This window comes from Oncorhynchus gorbuscha, linkage group LG21 (assembly GCF_021184085.1).
Source record: "Oncorhynchus gorbuscha isolate QuinsamMale2020 ecotype Even-year linkage group LG21, OgorEven_v1.0, whole genome shotgun sequence".
In the NCBI taxonomy this organism is placed as follows: Eukaryota; Metazoa; Chordata; class Actinopteri; order Salmoniformes; family Salmonidae; genus Oncorhynchus; species Oncorhynchus gorbuscha.
The window spans coordinates 30,453,719-30,470,305 of NC_060193.1; the positions used below are offsets into that span (position 1 = coordinate 30,453,719).

At 44.0% G+C, this 16,587-nt stretch overlaps 1 protein-coding gene across 13 annotated transcripts in view; it reads left to right on the forward strand.

Moving 5' to 3' along the window:
* The window catches only part of ablim2 (actin binding LIM protein family, member 2), a 118,854-nt gene that overhangs the window by 59,661 nt on the left and 42,606 nt on the right, over nt 1–16,587 (forward strand). For all 13 annotated transcript variants that reach the window (XM_046318746.1, XM_046318744.1, XM_046318749.1 and 10 more), the window contains exon 3: nt 14,573–14,756. In XM_046318746.1, coding sequence (XP_046174702.1) covers nt 14,573–14,756 — 184 coding nt within the window. The remainder of the gene's footprint in view (nt 1–14,572; nt 14,757–16,587) is intronic.

Here is a 16,587-nt window from a genome sequence, read left to right on the forward strand (position 1 = left end):
GTGTTCAGAGGGGAATCCTCCGAGGAGATATTCTGAGTGCCTTTACTTTGTAAGTAGCTTCCATTTCCATTTTCCCTTCATGCTACATTAGATAACCTTTCACAAATGGGATGTTCTGAGGATAGGGAGTTTTGGGCCTCGCAGACTGGCATTAGTCTATTATATTCTGTATTGTATAATAGTATTGTCAGAATCCTGGTCAATGTAGACTCTTGTTGACCGGCTATAAACAGGCAGTATTAGGAAGGGTTAAGGTGTGTGTGTGTGTGTGTGTGTGTGTGTGTGTGTGTGTGTGTGTGTGTGTGTGTGTGTGTGTGTGTGTGTGTGTGTGTGTGTGTGTGTGTGTGTGTGTGTGTGTGTGTGTGTGTGTGTGTGTGTGTGTGTGTGTGTGTGTGTGTGTGTGTGTGTGTGTGCGTGCGTCTGTGCTAGGACGATAAAAGACATTAAAAGGTCAATGTCCACGCTCCTGCAGAAATATAATTAGCATAATAATAAAAAATACCATGCAACTGACTGTATGCACGAGGACTACTTTTAACAATTTCCACTGGAAAATGTACAGAAACAGATTTAGTGTTAGAACTATGCAAATGCAAACTTTGGTAATGTTATTTTTTGAGTGTGTGTGTCGGGAGGGATGTTTTTATGTAGGCTACACTGTCCTGGAAAATCATTTTAAATGTGGTCACCTTAGTGTGTGTGTCCGGTTGCGGCTCTGTTTATCCCCAGCTTCCTGTTTTTATTCAGCCACCACGAGTCGAAGGTCATCTATATTAATGCCTCTCTCTTACACAATGCACCCATACCAATAATTCATGAGACATGGGTCTCGGTGTGTGTGTGTGTGTTTATGTATTGTCTACCTCTAGAGCATCATTCATTTTCTGCTTGATGTCAACACTCTGACTGACTGGGAAACCCTGGCCTAGCGCACTAGTGGGGCTGCAGCACTATGGAGTAGTCAGGTTGAGTTCCCATGTAAAAAAAATACTGCAGTTTACTATAGAACACTACAGTACTGTAGTAAACTGTAGTATACTTTATAATACTCTACTACACACTGTTCATAGATGACCAGCAGGGTCAGATAATAATAATCACCGTGGTTGTAGAGGGTGCAACATGTCTGCACCTGTATACTACAGCCTGCAAGAAACAATACAGTGAATACTATAGCATTTATAAAATAGTATTTCTTCCATGTCAGATTGGCCTAGGTATGGATCCCAAATAGTTATTGAGACTAAGTTATTGTATTTCTCACTCCAGCAAAGTCAGTAGCTACCTATCCATAAAATTAGGAAACCTAATCTACTGCAACATAATATCACATGGCTTTCTTCTCTCAAGCATTAGGCTACACACCCCTTACCAGCACTCCAGACTCACAGTTCAATAGGTCAGAGGCCTTTGAGTCACACACACACACACACACACACACACACACACACACACACACACACACACACACACACACACACACACACACACACACACACACACACACACACACACACACACACACACACACACACACACACACACACACACACACACACACACACACACACACACACACACACACACACACACACACACACTACTGGGCATCCAGTTTCCACTAAGCATGCATAATGGAGGTCCCACTGCTTATTTAGCGAGTAACACTCAGCTCACACTGAGGCTTGAACCCAGGACCTCACCGAGGATTGAACCCAGGACCTCACCGAGGCTTGAACCCAGGACCTCACCGAGGATTGAACCCAGAGCACAACTGACTGCCCTCTGGAAGTATCTTACCAGTTGGCGGCACTGAAAAATGTTCAATTCGGCCAGCGCGAGTAGTGACACTTCAGGCTGAGGAGTAAGTCTCACACATCCCCATGTGCTACAAATGCTCCGTATCGTAAGTCAATGCCCTATACAGACTAATAATACTAACCATGAGCTAACACTTTCTAATGTCTTCGAAAGCCAAGTCAACAAACAGATTACCGACCATTTCGAATCCCACCATACCTACTCCGCTATGCAATCTGGTTTCAGAGCTGGTCATGGGTGCACCTCAGCCACGCTCAAGGTCCTAAACGACATCATAACCGCCATCGATAAGAAACAATACTGTGCAGCTGTATTCATTGACCTGGCCAAGGCTTTCGACTCTGTCAATCACCACATCCTCATCGGGCAGACTCGATAGCCTTGGTTTCTCAAATGATTGCCTCGCCTGGTTCACCAACTACTTCTCTGATAGAGTTCAGTGTGTCATATCAGAGGGCCTGTTGTCCGGGCCTCTGGCAGTCTCTATGGGGGTGCTACAGGGTTCAATTCTTGGGCCGACTCTCTTCTCTGTATATATCAATGATGTCGCTCTTGCTGCTGGTGAGTCTCTGATCCACCTCTACGCAGACGACACCATTCTGTATACTTCTGGCCCTTCTTTGGACACTGTGTTAACAACCCTCCAGGCAAGCTTCAATGCCATACAACTCTCCTTCCGCTCCCTCAAAAATGTCTTAAATACAAGTAAAACTAAATGCATGCTCTTCAACCGATCACTGCCTGCAACTGCCCGCCCGTCCAACATCACTACTCTGGACGGTTCTGACTTAGAATATGTGGACAACTACAAATACCTAGGTGTCTGGCTAGACTGTAAACTCTGCTTCCAGACTCACATCAAACATCTACAATCCAAAGTTAAATCTAGAATTGGCTTCCTATTTCGCAAAAAAAGCATCCTTCACTCATGCTGCCAAACATACCCTTGTAAAACTGACCATCCTACCGATCCTCGACTTCGGCGATGTCATTTACAAAATAGCCTCCAATATCCCACTCAATAAATTGGATGCAGTCTATCACAGTGCCATCCGTTTTGTCACCAAAGCCCCATACACTATCCACCATTGTGACCTGTATGCTCTCGTTGGCTGGCCCTCGCTTCATACTCGTCACCAAACCCACTGGCTCCAGGTCATCTACAAGACCCTGCTAGGTAAAGTTCCCCCTTATCTCAGCTCACTGGTCACCATAGCAGCACCCACCTGTAGCATGCGCTCCAGCATGGTCACTCCCAAAACCAATTATTCCTTTGGCTGCCTCTCCTTCCAGTTCTCAACTGCCAATTACTGGAACGAACTACAAAAATCTCTGAAACTGGAAACACTTATCTCCCTCACTAGCTATAAGCACCAGCTGTCAGAGCAGCTCACAGATTACTGCACCTGTACATAGCCCATCTATAATTTATCCCAAACAACTACCTCTCCCCTACTGTATTTATTTATTTTGCTCTTTTGCACCCCATTATTTCTATCTCTACTTTGCACATTCTTCCACTGCAAATCTACCATTCCAGTGTTTTACTTGCTATATTGTATTTACTTCGCCACCATGGCCTTTGTTTTGCCTTTACCTCCTTTATCTCACCTCATTTGCTCACATTGTATATAGACTTATTTTTCTACTGTATTATGTTTGTTTCACACCATGTGTAACAACTCTGTGTCGTTGTATGTGTCGAACTGCTTTGCTTTATCTTGGCCAGGTCACAATTGTAAATGAGAACTTGTTCTCAACTTGCCAACCTGGTTAAATAAAGGTGGGGAAAAAAAACAAACAAAAAAAACATGCGGTTGACTGTGACATGTTTGTGATGGATTTGATCTGGGAACGATGGCGTCTCTTCTTTAGGGAGTCATTGAAAGTCTTTGTGTTGGGCCTAAATAGCTCACTCCTACTGTGTGTTTCATCCACTTGCCATTTGTGAGAAGGCACTTTGATTAAACATGGTAGCCTATGCTTGAAAACAGGCTATTGTTCAGTTGACAGCCTTATTGTGCGTCCGGGGATAAAGCACATCCTAACAACACTTGATTTGATTGGATCTGATTCCGTAAGTGCAGCAGCAGGCAGGGGAGCTGCTTTGACACATTCAAAATGAACAAAGGATACGAGATAAATGAAGGAGAGATGAGAGGAAGGAAGCTCAACCATTTCCGTTAGTGGAGAGGAGAGGAGCGTACAGGCCACACCCTCTCTCTGCTCTGTACTGAACTTTGGGGATTATGTGATGGTAAACTGGGTTAACCCGTTGCATAATCCACTCCGCTCAACACACCCCGAGAAGAACTGAAGCATTTAGAACAGTCCTTTACGTTTGTCTGATTGAAGATACTGCTTCATCATCATTGAGACACTGATTTGTACAAGGAACCGGTAATCTGAAATGGAAATATGGGCTCAGCGCTTCTCTCCTCTCTTCGTTAGCGCTTCTCTCCTCTCTTAGTTAGCGCTTCTCTCCTCTCTTCGTTAGCGCTTCTCTCCTCTCTTCGTTAGCGCTTCTCTCCTCTCTTCGTTAGCGTTTCTCTTCCCTCTTCGTTAGCGAATCTCTCCTCTCTTCATTAGCGCTTCTGTCCTCTCTTCGTTAGCGCTTCTCTCCTCTCTTCGTTAGCGCTTCTCTCCTCTCTTCGTTAGCGTTTCTCTTCCCTCTTCGTTAGCGAATCTCTCCTCTCTTCATTAGCGCTTCTGTCCTCTCTTCGTTAGCGCTTCTCTCCTCTCTTCGTTAGCGCTTCTCTCCTCTTATTAGCGCTTCTTTCCTCTCTTCGTTAGTGCTTCTCTCCTCTCTTCATTAGCACTTTTCTCCTCTCTTCATTAGCCCTTCTCTTCTCTCTTCATTAGCCCTTCTCTCCTCTCTTCATTAGCCCTTCTCTTCTCTCTTCATTAGCTGTTCTCTCCTCTATTTATTAGCTGTTCTCTCCTCTCTTTATTAGCTGTTCTCTCCTCTTTATTAGCTGTTCTCTCCTCTCTTCATTAGCGCTTCTCTCCTCTCTTCATTAGCTGTTCTCTCCTCTCTTCATTTGCTGTTCTCTCCTCTGTTCATTAGCGCTTCTCTCCTCTCTTCATTAGCACTTCTCTCCTCTCTTCCTTAGCACTTCTCTCCTCTCTTCATTAGCGCTTCTCTCCTCTCTTCATTAGCGCTTCTCTCCTCTCTTCATTAGCACTTCTCTCCTCTCTTCCTTAGCACTTCTCTCCTCTCTTCATTATCACTTCTCTCCTCTCTTCCTTAGCGCTTCTCTCCTCTCTTCATTAGCGTTTCTCTCCTCTCTTCATTAGAGCTTCTCTCCTCTCTTCATTAGCACTTCTCTCCTCTCTTCATTAGCGCTTCTCTCCTCTCTTCATTAGCGCTTCTCTCCTCTCTTCATTAGCTGTTCTCTCCTCTCTTCATTAATACTCCTCTCTTCATTAGCGCTTCTCTCCTCTCTTCATTAGCACTTCTCTCCTCTCTTCATTAGCTGTTCTCTCCTCTCTTCGTTAGCGCTTCTCTCCTCTCTTCATTAGCACTTCATTAGCGCTCTTCATTAGTGCTTCTCTTCACCTCTCTTTTCAGAGACAGACAGTAGGCCTATTTAGAGTGTCAGCATGCTGGCTGTCCTGCCTGGTTACTGAAAGAGATGTATTACTCATATTTATTATTACTCAGTCATTTACATTACTTGCCATACTTAGGACTGTTTTTTATTTATTTTCAATGGGTGATGACGGACAAAATCATTATCTTCACTGTCATATCTTTATCATCATATCTTTATCATTCCCAGTCTTCTCTGAGTCATCCTCCAGCCAACTCCATGTCCTTTCTACTAGGTCACAGGTCACACGAGGATGTTTGATGAGTCTATGTTGGTGCCAGTGTGTCCCAAACGTTACATTCTCTGGCACCGGGAGTAGAGGCAGAGGGGATAGGATTCTATCTGCTACATACCAGAACATACCAGATCAGAGTCCTGACTGGATACCAGAACTCCTCCTTCCCAGGCTAAATCCATCCCCTAAACCTTCCCACCATGTTTGGCCCAATTCCCGTACGGGAATTCTGTCCACTGTTAATGTACAGTGGTTCCTCATTTAAAAGTTGCATCATATCGCAGTATAGTCTGCTGAGGTATGCTGTGATATGTTTCGGTGAGTCGCAGTGCTTGCCATTAATGCTAATTTGAAACACCAGGCGAGGTCTTTGAGCACATCTACTCCATCTTGATATACAGTATATACATCATGACCTATTATAAGATTGTTTAGATTATTATGTGGATTATTATCAAGGCACAAGTCGGGAGAATGGTCGTGGACAGGCAAAAAGGTCAAAACCAGATCAGAGTCCAGGAGGTACAGAGTGGCAGACAGGCTCGTGGACAAGGCAGGCAGAATGGTCAGGCAGGCGGGTACAAAGTCTAGAAACAGGCAAGGGTCAAAATCGGGAAGACTAGAAAAAGGGAAATAGCAAAAGAAGTATGGGAAAAACACGCTGGTTGTCTTGACTAAACATACAAGAAGAGGAGAAAATCACAGGAACAGGTGAAACAGATCAGGGCGTGACAGATTATAATAAACTGTCATATTTATATAGGGTTGATGCATTTTCGTCATGGCAAAACAGGTCTGTGATATTGACTGTTGTGTCCTCATCTTTTGGGCTGATAATTTAGTTCAAGCATTTGTTATAAAAAGAAGTAACCAAGGGAGCCTTGAGTAATGAAACAATAAATGAACTGCAACATGTTGGCTAAAGCAGTTGCAATCACGAATGCATGCAACTGTTTTTTTCTTGTCTGTACTATTATTGTATTTGTTGTGCTGTTCCAAATAGTCCGATTTTTTTGAAATGATGAATTTCCCTCTCCCTACTGCCAATCGGCAGATATCTCAATTCTTATTAGTCAATGCCCATCACGTGATCGGGTCCTTCTCACAGGCTTTGCAGATTCGAAGTAGGCTACAAGTGAAGACAGACCGATACAAAGGTGTGCGTCCTTCTTCGGAGGCGTATATTGAAGATGTTAGAAGAACTGTCCACCTTTAATTTTTGTCAGCCAACAAGATGAGTTGGCCTCACGAACAGAAAAAGTACTAGCCTATGTCTATCTACCAACCCTCCATAGTAGAATAGTTGGCCTATTCTATTGGTCAGTTTGTCCTTCTGTGCGAGAAATAAATATTACAAACATACTCTGGGAAAGTTGTGGGACACGATAGATCCCAAATGAATACAACCACTGTACATAAAATAAAACGTTGAAAAACAATGAGGCTGACGCAACAGATCACAACGTTTAGCTTTGTTGGGTTCTGAGAATATGAAAATATACTTATTCATGCCACTGAGGGAGTGCTGAGGTTTAGAGGGTCTACACCAGAAGTTAATGGTTATCTGTAGGAGGAAAGTATTATTTTGTGTGTACAACAAAGCTTGGAATGTGTTGAGTGCAGGGTAGCGATTACATGTGGCAGGCATTGATGACGGGAGAGAGCCATGGATTGGTGATGGAGGGGGGTTGAGGTCAGGTCAGGTCACCTTAAGGGAGAAATACAAGTTTATGGCCCATATCACTCGTGTCCTGCCTAGCAGTAAAGAACGATGTTTGTACAGATGAGTAGGAGGAGACTCAGCCTATGAGGAACGGTTAAATATCAGTGCTTGTGTGAAAATGTTTTTGTCTAATGCAGCTGTATTGATCCTCTGGGCAGAATAAACTTGGTTAAGCTTTCCTAGTGCCCGTATAGTTTTTTTACTCTGAGGATTAGAACCTAACAGCTTCAAATGTTGATAAATATTAGGCTATTTCTTTACATTATAAGCGCAGCATTGTGCGCACTGCAGTAAGAGCAAATTGCAATTAGCGGGAAAACACCATTCTCAAAAGTGCACCGCAAATGTGAGCGGTTTCATGCGACAGAGATGAAAATATCCTTCAGAAATGTAGAAAGAGGGAAGATCTAAAGATGCAACCACAAGCATGGGTTGTTAATATGACTAAGATTGTGTCTTTGGCTGCTGGACAACGAAATAAAGTTGAGTACGTGAGAGAAATACGGATTTCAATTGCGTTTGAGGATGTGTTTACAAAATAATACCCATAACAATACTGTGGTCAAAAAATGGTAAGACATGCCTCGTAAAATGACCTAAAAAAATGTCTTGGTTTTAAACAATTACGTCATGGTTAAATAGTCTCAACATGTTGACTGCCTCCAGTCAGATTTCAAGATTGGTGATGTTGTAGTGTGCAACAGGCACTGGCCTGACAGAACAACGGTGACTCAAGTATGTCAACAGAATCAAGCCTTTAGACATTAATAATGGTCCTACATTATATTTTTCACACTACTGTTCATAAGTTTGGGGTCACTTAGAAATGTCCTTGTTTGGTCCTTCTGTAGCTCAGTTGGTAGAGCATGGCGCTTGTAACGCCAGGGTAGTGGGTTTGATTCCCGGGACCACCCATACGTAGAATGTATGCACACATGACTGTAAGTCGCTTTGGATAAAAGCGTCTGCTAAATGGCATATATTATTATTATTATAATGTTGTAAACGACTATTGTAGCTTTTTTAATGGAATATCTACATAGTCGTACAGAGGCCCATTATCAGCCACCATCACTCCTGTGTTCCAATGGCATGTTGTGTTAGCTAATCTAAGTTTATAATTTTTAAAGGCTAATTGATCATTAGAAAACCCTTTCGCAATTATGTTAGTACAGCTGAAAAGTGTTCTGCTGATTAAAGAAGCAATAAAACTGGCCTTCTTCAGACTAGTTGAGTATCTGGAGCATCAGCATTTGTGGGTTCGATTACAGGCTCAAAATGGGTCAGAAGCAAAGACCTTTCTTCTGAAACTCGTCGGTCTATTCTTGTTCTGAGAAATGAAGGCTATTCCATGCGAGAAATTGCCAATAAACTGAAGATCTCGTACAACGCTGTATACTACTCCCTTCATAGAACAGCGCAAACTGGCTCTAACCAGAATAGAAAGTTGTGCCCTGGTGCACAACTGAGCAAAAGGACAAGTACATAAGACTGTCTAGTTTGAGAAACAGACGCCTCACAAGTCCTCAACTAGCAGCTTCATTAAATAGTACCCACATAACACCAGTCTCAACGTCAATAGTGAAAAGGCGACTCCGGGATGCTGGTTCCACTTCACAATAGGACTCAACTCTGACGGACGGCAGCATCTATCTGTAGTCTAAACTGTGGCACAAATTGTGGGATTTTTTCACACCTCACCAAGATATTAGACTATCCCTTTGCGAATGAATGGAGGTGTGAATGTTTCTGCTTGAGCATCTCTCTCCTCTTGCACTAGAGTCCTGCATCGGACACAATAATCAGCTGGTGGTGGTCCCGGAGTTGAGAGAGAACTTGGGTAAATACAATGGTGCGATTACACTTGACATGTGGATGCTGTTTTTTGAAAAATAGGCTACTTTTGCCTTACAGTCCATTACATGAACAAAAGAGTGTTTGCTCGTGGAGAGGGTGCTATTCGCCACAGAGCGGGACAGTTCCCAGCTCCAAACTGCAGATAACATAAAGCCAGCTATTGTGAAAGAATACTTGTGGAGGCAAACAAACAGCCTACTCTTCACCTGGTAATTCTGTTGTTCCAAAAGATAAAGCGTCACCTACAGATGGATTTGTGGTGTCAGAGAGAAGCCAGCTGCGAGCCTGCGACCGGGCACAGTGGATGACATCCTCTTCCTGCACAGCAATTTGAAGAGATCTGAGTAATGAATGGACTGTTTTCCAAGTTATTGATTTAGTGGCTTTATTTGTTGGCTAATATTATTCGGCTCGTTCAAGGCGTTTTGGGTTGTCACTGTGCCACAATGCATTGTGAAAATGTTAATGCATTGTTCTTAACTCATGACATGGTTTCTGTTTAGCAAAATGTTGCATCGACATGCAGAAAAAAGGAATAATAGCCTGCTGTCGGTAGTCATAGAAACAATTAGGCTAAACCAATTTATGTTATTTTGTTCGGGTAATGGATCGGCTCGTGGAACTCATTAGAGGCGGCTTCTTTCTTCAATATAATCATTAATTCAGAAGGTTAAACCCATAGGTCTTCAGTGAATTCAATTAAATGACCAGGTTCATTTTTTTGTTAGGTTGTAATAATCCCATGCCTTCTGGGGATTTGATCAAATCCAAAAGTTTTGGGCGGAGTTGAGGAAGTTGGTTGTCAGAAGTATTACGATGGAAAGGTATGTTTACTCCGTCTGTCTGCACATTTCAAGACGTGGCATGTGAGGATGCGGGGAGATATGTGCGGATTAACTTGGTCAAAACATTTCTTTATTCAAAGTGATCAGAAAGAATGTAGGTGCTTATTTATTGTAGATCCAAAGCCAGAGATGAGTGAGTCACTCAGCTTTAGGCTGACAAAATAGCCTACTAAATAGGCCAAGCCTAAACGGATACATTAAATTGCCTAAATAAACTAGTGACAAACCAAATGAAATAAGCCCAGGTCTTGAAAATACGGGCAGCCTTTTTCCGTCCTTATACCCCCCGCTTGGATCTTCATTCCGTTTCTTCTTCACGTCATCAAAAAATGACTCCATGTTTCAGAAACTCACTCTACATAGAGGGGCAAGTCAGTCTCTCCACACTGTGGTAAATAAAGCTAGTTTGTAATCTTCAAATTCTTTCTGTCTGATTTTCGAGGGGGGGGGGACCCGAAAGCAACACCCAAAGCATAACCAGCGTTCTAACTCCCACTTGTGATAGTGTGACGCAATGGTCGGAATGAGCAATTTACCACAACATGCCGCTATCTACCACAAAGTGTCGGAGCATAACCTCACCACTTTTAATTGAGGAACCAATGTACCTGACCTGCGTTTTTTGTGGGGTCGACCTGGGTAATCATCATCATCATCACCATGAGCCTGCATCACTGTAATGGCTGACTCAACCTCCACTTCACCTACATTTCCCCCTTCCTTATACAGATAAATCCTATCTGGCGTGGTCTGTGGTCTGTGGTCTGTCGGCGACCATCTGCTGCAGGTATACATATCAATCTGTGAAAGACAAGCCTGCTGTAGACTTAGGGCCTTCACTCTCTTTTTCTCGCTCTCTCTCTTTCCCTCTCTCAGGAGAGAGTGAGCGAGAGACCGAGAGAGAGAAACAGAAGCGAGCGAGATGTCGGTTTCAGGTTACCCGCGCTGCTGGCAGAGGGTCAGGTGGCTCTAGGGTGGCGCCAGGATTGAAACACTCCTTATAGTTGTTTCCTAATTCTTCTGGCCCCTTTAGGGACCTGGATCAAAGAGAGGGAGGTAGGAGGAATGCTCTGTAGAGGACTGACTGATAGCACAGTTTCACAGTTCAACCCGGTTGCATAAAGAGAAGCGCAACTATAGACGGTCTCCAAACCTAGAATAGAACCACTGTATCAACTCACAGACCTACAAGCGACACAAACTGTTGTCACTACATCACACAGCACATTGTGTTATGTACAGTATGTTCCCTCGTAATGAACCCTTTCTAGCCCAATCAAACGAAGACGTGTTGGAAACAATGCTTGTTGCCTCATGTCCGGCAGCTTCCAGGTTTACCCGGCTGGGCCAGAGTGTTATGATCGTATTCAAGACAAGGTTCACATGCAAGCACGCACGCACACACACACACACACACATGCACACAAAGGCAACTCTGGACAGGGTTCACGCATTGTCATCCCACAGGCCCGGATATTAGAAAGCAGGCTGCATGTGCCACATTCTAGGGTGGCTCCGACCAATGAGGATTCGAGTTTCTATTGGAAAATATGTCCACCACTTCCTGAGCAACATTCAATGGTTATTGTTTGGCAGCTCTTTTATTGGGATGGTGCTTCCCTGGGTCAGGTTGTTTAAAGGTTGTCAGAAGGTTGTAAAGAAGTTGCAGTGGGCCACAAGGATTCCCCTGGTGTAACACGGAGCAGCTGAAACATCACTCTTTCTTCCTCTCCTTCCCTTCTGAGAAAAGAGGGAGTGAAAAGAAAGGAACTCACTTTGTTTTATTAAATGACTGGAGAAGCGATTGAGCTTTCCAGCGGGCGTGTCCAGGGAGGGCCGTCAAGGGGGTTTTGTGTAATGTGTGTTGTTGCCATGGTTAATTTATTGTTTCTGTGGTTATTAGGTTCGACAGAGACAGAGAGAGACAGAGACAGAGAGACAGAGACAGAGAGACAAAGACAGACAGAGAGACAGACAGAGAGACAGAGACAGAGAGACAGAGAGAGACAGAGAGAGAGACAGAGACAGAGAGACAGAGAGACAGAGACAGAGAGACAGAGACAGAGAGACAGAGACAGAGAGACAGAGACAGAGAGACAGAGACAGAGACAGAGACAGAGAGAGACAGAGACAGAGAGACAGAGAGACAGAGAGACAGAGACAGAGACAGAGAGAGACAGAGAGACAGAGAGAGACAGAGAGAGACAGAGAGAGACAGAGAGAGACAGAGAGAGACAGAGACAGAGAGAGACAGAGACAGAGAGAGACAGAGACAGACAGAGAGACAGAGAGACAGACAGAGCGACAGAGACAGAGAGACAGACAGAGAGACAGAGAGAGAGAGTCAGAGAGACAGAGAGACAGAGACAGAGAGACAGAGAGGAGAGTTTCGAGTTGTATTAGTTGTATGTACAGGATACACATGGGGCTCTATTTTAACAAACCTATCGGCGCACTTGCTGGGGTTGGCGTGAAGGGCTGGGTTTTGATGACTATTTACGGCCTTTTATGTATTCCCTTGGAATCAACTCCAATTCCAGTGTTAGTCCGTAATGTGTTAAATGGCTTACGGAAACGAAATAACAAAATGTAGACCTACCTTTGCAAAATTTTTATATATAAACAAAACTTGAACCCATTTGCAGTCCACATTCCTCTCAGTAATTACATGGCTCCAATGGCATTCACACTGATGTAGGGACGAGGCCTACTGTACATTGAGTTATAGCTGAGCATGGACATGCCAAACATTGTCAAGAAGAAAGATTAAATGAATTATTGATAAGGCCTAAAAAGAGAAGAAATCAATTCTAATCCAAACGAAACAGCATATATCACACTTACAGGCACCATCATTTCTCTCAGTGGGCATATAATGTTAAAACGACGCAGACTATGGAGGGTTTTACGCACATCCACACTTTTCACAGTAGCTGGACAAAGATCCAATATGAATAGAATGTCCACTCGCTGTTACACTGCTCCCGAATAGACCTGTGTTTTACGACCATAATCGGAACCGTCTTACAGATCAGAGGACAAGCCCCACGGACGTTGTCACCATCAAACCCGAAGGTGAATCGTTCTAATAAGTTTGGTTGTAGTAAAAATGAGACGGAAAAACGAGCTATTTTGACAGGTTACAGACGGCTTTTAAATACAAGGTTCCCCGGTATTCACCGAGGTACTCATCTCTGGTTTCATAAAGGGCCTGGACACATAGCCTCACATCGCGGAAGGGGTTTGGCGGATGTCCAAAACGGGACCTGCATGGCTAAAACAATGTGGGCCTGCCTACGATGCATAGATAAAAAAGGGGAATGTCAGGTCACTGTTTTACTCCTCACAAACTTGATATTTTAATAAAGCTTTGGGTTTTTAAGATGAATTTCCAGTCGGTCTCAGGAGCCAAACCCTTTATCGACAGATTTGACTCATGTGATTGCATTGGGCAAGACAGAATAAGTCGTAATTAAGAGGAGTGGAGGCTATGCTTGGTTTTTAATCAAATAAATGAAATGGGGAAAGACGTTCCTTTTCTATGTTTCTAAATATGTCAATATTCATGCCCATAACCAACTGTTTTACCATTAAAACCAGCTTTTGGTTGGTCTTAAATATCCCCGTCGGTGCTGCCTGAAATTGGCACTTTGGATCATGTTTTTAAGGACACACCTCTAATATTTCCACCCCACAAGCGAGCTGATATAAGACGGGTAAATTGCTGATCCTGGCATTAAAGCTGGAAAATGCCAGTGCACCAGTTTTTACATGGTGAAATTGCTAACTAACACTAGTGGCCCCTTAACACCAGCCGAAAATAGAGCTCATGGTTTTCAACGTCCAACAATTTATAGTACAATATTTACACATGTATCAGGGAAGGGTGGATTGGGGGGAAATTTTTTAAATAGTACAGTATTAGCAACAGTAAGTAAGAGTATCAGAAGTTGTGATGTGTGTGTACTGTAGCATGAATGTATATGTGTGTGTGCGTGTATGCCTGTGTGTGTGCGTGTATGCCTGTGTGTGTGTGTGTGTGTGTGTGTGTGTGTGTGTGTGTGTGTGTGTGTGTGTGTGTGTGTGTGTGTGTGTGTGTGTGTGTGTGTGTGTGTGTGTGTGTGTGTGTGTGTGTGTGTGTGTGTGTGTGTGTGTGTGTGTGTATGCCTGTGTGTGTGTGTATGCCTGTGTGTGTGTGTATGCCTGTGTGTGTGAAAACAAGAGGATGTGTAGAACAGGCTCTTGCGTAGAACAATGTTCGTCCTATAACTTGTTCCAGACTGTCACTCAAGCTCTCGGAGCTCAGTGTTGGCGTTATCTACTGTGTCCTTATCCCCCTCTCTTCTTTGGGCCTCTCCTCGTGAATTTCAGCTAGAGTTAGCCATCTGTACCACCCCCTCATGCAATTTAGCCCTCATGACAACACACTGCTGTCTTTGATCCTATGTCTAATTGTGTTCACCTCTCTTTCTCTCCCCCTTTTCCCCCTTCCGTGCAGTGTGTGGCGTTGACCTGGCCCAAGGGGGGTTCTTTGTGCGCCAGGGGGAGTACATCTGCACCCTGGACTACCAGCGGATGTACGGCACGCGCTGCTTCAGCTGTGAGGAGTTCATCGAGGGAGAGGTGGTGTCGGCCCTTGGCAAGACCTACCACCCACGCTGCTTCGTCTGCGCCAGCTGCAAGTAAGAGACACACACACTCCTTGCATGCGTACATACACGATGGCAGACACACACACACACACACACACAGGGGTGGGGGTGGGGACACACACATCACCAACAGTGGTGGAGACACACGCGAGGGCATGCACCCCTAAGGGATACTCAGACACACAGACAGATGGGTGCCCACATTCAACTGGGCATGTGGACGCTTTGAAGAAACTCCCAATACCGTAGTTTGACCTACAATTCCTAACTCATTCAAATTGAATACTGTATGTGTGTATACTGTATGTGTGTGTGGGAAAGTGGTGTGGTTTTATCAGGCCTTGGAAGGTAACGGGAGCCTCTTTCGCACTGAAGCAGGAATGTTAAGTGTGCGGTCAGGAACTCGCAGGCCACTTATTTCTAGAGCAGTGTTAGGTTTCCCACGGAGTGTGTGTGTGTGTGTGTGTGTGTGTGTGTGTGTGTGTGTGTGTGTGTGTGTGTGTGTGTGTGTGTGTGTGTGTGTGTGTGTGTGTGTGTGTGTGTGTGTGTGTGTGTGTGTGTGTGTGTGTGCGCGCCTGGGTGGGTGGGTGGGTTGTGCATGTGCCACGTGTTTGTGTCATACACAGTGTTCTTGTGTGGGATTTGAGGGTGCAACATGATCCGCAATTCCTTGGTCCAAAAACATCTGATTAGTGTTAGCACTCTACCCACCTCTCTCTCTCTCTCTCTCTCTCTCTCTCTCTCTCTCTCTCTCTCTCTCTCTCTCTCTCTCTCTCTCTCTCTCTCTCTCTCTCTAGTGTTAGTCAATGGGGTGAGACAGGGATGCAGCTTGAGACCCACCCCTTTCAAGATTTATATAAACTAATTTGCGAGGGCACTAGAACGGTCTGCAGCACCCGGCCTCACCCTGCTAGACTCTGAAGTCAAATGTCTACTGTTTTCTGATGATCTGGTGCCTCTGTCCCCAACCAAGGAGGGCCTACAGCAGCACCTAGATCTTCTTCACAGATTCTGCCAGACCTGGGCCCTGACAGTGAATCTCAGCAAGACAAAAATGATGGTGTTACAAAAAAGGTTCAGTTCGCAGAACTACAAATACAAACTCCATCTAGACACCATTGCCCTAGAGCACACAAAAACCGATACCTACCTCGGCCTAAACATCAGCAAGACAAAAATTATGGTGTTACAAAAAAAGTTCAGTTCGCAGAACTACAAATACAAACGCCATCTAGACACCGTTGCCCTAGAGTACACAAAAACCGATACCTACCTCGGCCTAAACATCAGCGCCACAGGTAACTTCCACAAAGCTTTGAATGATGAGGGAGAAAAATGGCCTTCTATGCCATCAAAATTAGGATCCCAATTAGGATCTGGCTAAAAATACTTGTGGGACCTGCTCACAAATCAAGAATTCACAAAATGGGATAAACACCAAATTGAGAATTCTGCAAAAAACATCCTCCTTGTACAACGCAAAACAACAAATAATGATTGCAGAACAGAATTAGGACGATACCCGCTAATGATCAAAATCCAGAAAAGAGTCTTTATGTGTTATTGCGGGTGTAGCAAAATGCTTGTGTTCCTAGCTCCAACAGTGCAGTGGTATCTAACAATTCACAACAATACACACAAATCTAAATGTAAAATAATGGAATTAAGAAATATATAAATAGTAGGACGAGCAATGTCAGAGTTGCATTGACTAAAATACTGTAGAATAAAGTATATACATATGAGATGAGTAAAGCAGCATGTAAGCATTATTAAAGTGACTAGTGTTCCATTATTAAAGTGACCAGTGTTCCATTATTAAAGTGACCAGTGTTCCATTATTAAAGTGACCAGTGTTCCA